The sequence below is a fragment of the Mus caroli genome, chromosome 8, assembly GCF_900094665.2.
Source record: "Mus caroli chromosome 8, CAROLI_EIJ_v1.1, whole genome shotgun sequence".
NCBI classification, from domain to species: Eukaryota; Metazoa; Chordata; class Mammalia; order Rodentia; family Muridae; genus Mus; species Mus caroli.
Window position 1 is genome coordinate 77241807 of NC_034577.1, and position 6621 is coordinate 77248427.

At 40.7% G+C, this 6621-nt stretch overlaps 1 protein-coding gene across 6 annotated transcripts in view; it reads left to right on the forward strand.

Moving 5' to 3' along the window:
* Positions 1-6621, forward strand: part of Phkb (phosphorylase kinase regulatory subunit beta) — a 188190-nt gene that overhangs the window by 76274 nt on the left and 105295 nt on the right. For all 6 annotated transcript variants that reach the window (XM_029480583.1, XM_021169806.2, XM_021169805.2 and 3 more), the window contains 2 exons: positions 3497-3592; positions 4853-5050. In XM_029480583.1, the coding sequence (XP_029336443.1) occupies positions 3497-3592; positions 4853-5050 (294 nt within the window). The remainder of the gene's footprint in view (positions 1-3496; positions 3593-4852; positions 5051-6621) is intronic.

A 6621-nucleotide genomic window follows, 5' to 3' on the forward strand; every position in this document is an offset into this window, starting at 1 on the left:
AAGCAATATTCCTTCCTGGTTAGGATCAGTGTTATTTCTTACTCAGAGCTGTCTTTTTAGCAGTTATGTGGGAAAGGAAGGAATCCAATGTCATAAATTCACACACGTTAATGGGTGTGCTCTCCTTGCTGAGATGTCTGTGTGGGACTCCACTCTCTGTAAGAATTCCCCGATTTAATGCCCTGCACACATGTCTGATATGCTAGTGCTTTTCTTGCTAGCTTTCTGGAGCACAGGCCCCCTGTTTCCCTCAGCCATCGCATGCCATTAGGGATCAGTGGGTAATCCTTCCCGTGTTGATCTTGACTGGTTTTTGCTTGGTTTGTTGTTGTTTCCCATCCATCTTGTCAGAACTACTCTAACTCCTACCGGGACTGCACGGGACTTGTCACACTTGTCTTACTCCCAAGTTGTGCTCACTCAGAACATGGCTGCGCTAGTGCTTCCTACAGTCTTCTGTCTAGTCACATCTTCTTGGAGAATCACAGCTTTGGTTTCTACTGTACACATCTGTTATAGTTTCTGTGCCTAGCCCTGTTCTGCCATCACTCCACCCTCAGTGTATCCAAGTCAGCCTCTTTTTAGTTCACCAAACCGACAGTCTGGCGTTCAAGAGGAAGCAGCATCCTCTTGGCAGCTCCTGCACCTCCTGCACCTCCTGCTTGCACTGTCCTGTGTAGACTGCAGCTGAGCACTGGCTGGTGGCTGCTCTGCTTGCTTCTCTCTAGGGTCTTTCTAGATCTCACCTGGGCTTATTTACGTTTTTCATACTTTTCTGCTATCCTTTTAATTGCTTTGTGTGTTTCTGCTCCTCTTCGGCCGTGTCTGTCCTAGGAATGAGTCTATCCAATTTTACCCTCATTCTTTTTCTTGATGGCTTGATGACTGATATAGCTTCTAATCTGCCATCTTTATGAGAAGCCCTTGTTTCTCTCCAAATTCAATTAGCCTAGGACCAGCCAGGGAAACTACCTTTCTGAGAACATCTTTCAAAGCTGTGCATAACATGTGAGAACTCCTGATGGCATCCACAAGGTCAGAAGACACTGTGAATGTCTACCCACTCTCCAGAGGCGTGGAGCTTGCCCCCAAAATAATAGCACTAGTGACACATGTGCCAACACTGGCCCCAACTCAGCCTCATTTCACTTACAGAGACTGTTGATGCTAGCAGTATATAAGGGTCATAGATAATACCTTTGGCCTTTGAGACTGTGTCAGAAATATTTGTTCTGGTCATGAGGCTAACGGGGAGAGGACAGCCCTTCTGTACTTCTAAAACTCATGTCCTCATGGTAATGATCAAGAACTATCATCTTGAACATCTATTAGAACAAGCAATGACAGATACTAAGTTGGGCAGAACAGTTTGAGCTCTTAGCTATAAAGAGGCTCTGGGTAGAGTCAGCACATTCTACGGAGTTGTGGTTTTAGAAAGTGGAAGATAAAAATCAATCTGGGTACTGGAGAGATGGCTGCTGGGTAAGAGCTCTTCCAGAGGGCCTGGCTTCTGTTCCCAGCACCCACGTGGCAGCTCACAGCCATCTACAACTGCAGTCGTAGGAGACTTGGCATCCTATTCTGGGTTCTATGGGTACCAGGCACATATGTGAGGCACAGACGTATATGTAAGTAAAACACTTATAAAATAAATATCAAACAGCCAAAGTTAATAGGCTTTTTTCAAGTAATTCCTATAACACATCCTTGCCTTTAATTGTGGAAGGCAAGAGACTGACAAATTCACTGAGGTCAAAGTCTGTAATTGGTGATGACAGACTGCTCATGTTCTGCAAAGTGTTCAGAGCAGAGCAGACGTTTGCTTTCCTTTGAAATCTGTAGGCCTGAAAGTGCACTCAAGCAGTTCAAAAAAGATTTCAAGCAGGTGATAATTCTCTGTGGGCTTTCCTCTATAATGTTAAAGACTTGCTTCTAAATGGGTATTAGCTGTCTGTGTCCTTGTTTGGTTTTGAGGGTTTTTTGTTGTTGTTGTTGTTGTTTCCCCTCCTGGAAGCCTGAGCTATAATGCCTATAGGATGACATATGTTTTTATACAGAGATTAGTATTATATCTCTGTTTTAGGAGGAAGTCACCTTATGAGATTATTTTCTGTTAGTCTTGTATCTTAAAGGCTAGCAACTGAAAATTGGGGCCTCTATAAATACTTGAGGACTTTACTGAACTAAAGTTATTTATTTCTGCCTTGAAAATAGTAGTTTTACTATCATATGATGGAGAGAGTTGCCAAATTTGCCTTTTTAGTTACAAATTTATCTATCTATCTATCCATCCATCCATCTATCATCTATCTATCTATCTATCTGGTGCAATTTTAGACCTTTATTGGCCTACAGATACACTGTAATTCCTGTCCTCTTGTGTATTCACAGACCCCCCAACCCACTTATTTTTCTGCCATTCTTTCTAACAGTCTGCTTGCTGCTGCTTCCACCAGACTCTAGGCTCTGGCTCTGGTCTTCTCCTTCCCAGCTGATCTGGACTTAGTGCCAGTGTCCATCTGAGCCAGGTGTGAGGTTCTCATATATTACTATGTACCTCATATCTGGGTCAGCTGTGTGTTCTGGAGCAGTGTTCAAATTCATTCTTGTTTTTCCTCAAAGTGAAATATGTTGTACTCTGATGGGCAAGACACTCTAGGGTACTCTCTACAGTCAGTTGAAATGTAGGGATCCTAGGACTCTCTGTCTCACCCCAATGTAGCTACTGAGAGAGCTTCGCTCATTCCCTGTTACCAAGTTTTTTTTGTGAGGGTTAAAGATTTATTAAAGATGGTGATTTGAATGAGGAATCATTGTGTTTTACTAGATAATGTTAATGAAGGCTTATTCTAGAAAATTATTCTACCCAATTCTAGATTGATACCTAAATTTGTTTAGTTTTATCATGTAATTAAAATTATTTAGGTGGGTTTACAACTCAGATTTATGAATCAAAATAGTTTCTTCCTTTATCTCATGTCATACTAGCTAAATTGTTTGTTTCTTCATTAAAATGGATGTAATTTATTAGACATCTTATAAAATCAAAACATGATTTATAAGAAAAGAGGAACATATAAACATAATATTTAATGATTATTATAAAATTGTTTCAAGAAATTCAGAAGATATTAAAAACATAAAGAAAGAAAAGTAAGGGGTGAGAAAGATGGCTCAGTGGTTAAGAGCACTGACTGCTCTTCTAGAGAACTCAAGTCTAGTTCTCAGCAGCCACATAGAGGCTCACAACTGTCTGGAACTCCAGTTCCAGGGGATCTGATGGCCTCTTCTGGTCTTCATGGACACCAGGTATGCATGTGGTGTACAAACACAAATCCATTTATCTATAAAACAGATATTTAGTGACAACTAAGGCCTTTAATAATCTCTTACACATCGCATTCAGTGATGGAAAGTTTTTGGGTTGCCTTGTCTCATAAAAAGAATGCCATATGGTTTACAATTCTCTGAAATGTATTTCTTTTTCTATTTCCAGGGGTGTTCTTGGTCAGTTATATTTGTGGATCTCGATGCTCACAACCGCAACAGGCAGACATTGTGCTCACTGTTACCCAGAGAATCACGCTCTCATGTGAGATGATGTTACAGCACACTGAAACAAATTCTCATTTACAGGTTTTTGTTTTTTGTTTTTTGGGGTTTTTTTGTTTGGTTTTTGGTTTTGGTTTTTTGGTTTTTTGGTTTTTTGGTTTTTCGGGGCAGGGTTTCTCTGTATAGTCCTGGCTGTCCTGGAACTCACTTTGTAGACCAGGCTGGCCTAGAACTCAGAAATCTGCCTACCTCTGCCTCCCGAGTGCTGGGATTAAAGGAGTGCACCACCACGCTCGGCTTCATTTACAGTTTTTATTTTGTTTTACACACTCTTCAAGAAAGCACACTACAGTGTGGAGTTCCTGCAGGATAAGAAGATGTAAAATAGATCTGCCTGTGTCCTCCAGCCTCCAGGGCTCATGCAGGAAGTAACCAGTGATAGGCGAAGCCTTTGGTTAGACAACAGAGAAATAGATATTATTTCTCTTTTGGAAATATTAGCAAAAGTAGCCTAAACAAAAGGAACAGTATTTTTTAAATGGGGGCTTCAGAAAATATATATCATCTAGGCACAGAAGTGAGGCATACCTGAGTCTCCTCTTTGTCTGATGAACTTGTGTATATTTTCTGTACCTGACTGCACATTTTTCCAGGGATTGTTTATGATTTCATCCTACAAAAACTACCCCAAATAAATACCTTACTCTTCTACATGATTTGTACCAGATTGTAGTGAATACAAAACCAGTAACAAAGTATTTCTTTTTTAAATGATGTCCTAGCCATCTAGTCTACCACTTAAATCTTTGGCAACATCTTGACATATTTTTTTTTAGTGAACTTGACTTTGTTTTAAGAAACTAGAATAGTGTTTTTCTATGAACAAGTATGTTTCCAATCAATAAACAAATTTCTATAGTAGAAATTCTAATTGCTTCTGCATTATTAATTCCAATGGATGATAATTACTCAGCTATTGGGCCTTTTGTTTTCTCCTTTTCATTATTATGGGCAAATTGCTCTGTTAACTAAGTTGTGGCTGTAAGTATTAATTTTTTTACATTATGTTCAGCTATAATTTTAAGTTCCAGCCTGATATTAACGTTTGAAAATTCTTTCAGTTATGAGTAAAAAAAAAAAAGTTATTTTGTCAAGTTTACAAACCACACCATAGGAATGTCTGTCATAAGATCCTTGTCATCTGATAAGCTTCTTGGCTTTAATTTGTCATGAACTTTTTGGTCTGTTGTTGGTCATATCACTGCAGACATTTATAGTCTCTTTGTTGTAATGACCCCAGAACACAGATGCTGCCCTGCTCCCGTGCATCAGTTACCCTGCGTTTGCCTTGGATGATGAAGCGCTGTTCAGCCAGACACTTGATAAAGTGATAAGAAAATTGAAAGGAAAATATGGATTTAAGCGTTTCTTGCGAGATGGGTACAGAACGCCCTTGGAAGATCCCAACAGACGCTATTACAAACCAGCAGAGATTAAGGTACCATTCAGCAGGTATCCTGCTGGTAGCACATGCAAGTGCTGACCCAGGAGGAGACTGACTTCTTAATTTCAGATCCTGCTCCACCTGTCTGTGTTAACATTATATATTACTAAAAGAAATAGCTCCTATACCATGAGCTTTTTCTCGGGATTGACTGCTATTGTATATCAATGCTTAGAACTGTGCTTGATAGGTAGTAACTGATCAATAAGTAGTGACTCTTCTGACCAAAGTGGCCACCGCGATTCATTGGTTAAACAGTATTTTTAGCATTTTTAGTCTTTTGCCTATTTCTCTTACATGACTTTGTTTCTATTTATTATCTGTGTTTATGTTATTCAGCAAATGATCTCATTAAAACTAATATCCAGAGCTGGAGATAGTGGTTTCTGCATTTAATGTCAGCACTTAGGGGCAGAGGCACACAGAGCTCTGTGAGTTTGAGGTCAACCTTGTCTATAGAGAGTTCCAGGCCAGCCAGGGATATACAGGGAGACCCTACCACAAAGCAAAATACCTTGTGGTCCTTCACTCACTCCTTCCTTCATCTGTTGAAGAACGATAGAGAAAGCCACAGAGTGAACACATGCCATCTAAACTCTGGTATGCGCTGGTTCGTCAGTGCCTGTCACTCCTTCGCTTCTCCTCAGTTCTGCTGTGTGATCCTGTAGGAACTTCCCCTACAGACAACCTTGGCCACAGGATCTCAGCTCTCTGCCCTGTTCCTCCTAGTTACCTTTTGTTTCTGGTTGGTGTCCTCCACTGCACCTTTCCCTTTTAGTGGCACTTAACACTGTGTCTTCTCTCATAGAAGATGCTGCCTCTCTTTCTTGAAGTATTCCATATGGAGAAATCTACAGATATAAATATGCACATGTGCACCTCTGTGTATGTGTGTCCAATGTTTCTACTCATTTTGGGGATCCCATTGAGCATTTTCTTCTCTGATAAGACATGAGTCTCTGTTCCTTATCTTTTCTATATCTACCCTCCTTCCCTTTTGCTTTCCCCAACTTCTTCCTTTGTCATAGACACATTAGTGCCCATTACTAAAGATATGAACAAAACCCTCACTCACCTTTTGGTCCTGTTCAGCGCCCATCTTTTGTGTGGAGCCTTGACCCTGAACAGCATGTCTATGTTTTTGTGTAGACCTAGTATAGTGCTTGCTTTTTATGTCTGGCTCATAGCTCAGGGAATACAGTGCACCAAGGTAGGGAAGCCATGTCTTTTTTAGTGGCTGACATCTCTGGCAGAGTGAACTATGTGTATCTCATGGGCAGTCAAGCTGACGGCCCAAACTATCTGAGTCATAATTTTCAAAGCCTTGCTCTGTGCCTTGCTCTGTCACCTGCCAGCCCAGCCTTACCTCAGCAAGTTCTCATAAGCTTTCAAAATTGCAGCACTGGCAGGAGACACCTTGTTTGCCTCCTGCGGGCCCTGGGCTGGTTTCAGGCAGTTTCAGTGGCTGAGTTTAAGTGAATGCTTTGCTCACTGTATTTTGCTGAATCTCTTGGTGTCTGTATTAACTGTGCTCTTTATTTTGGTGTATTCTATTTTCTGTGACC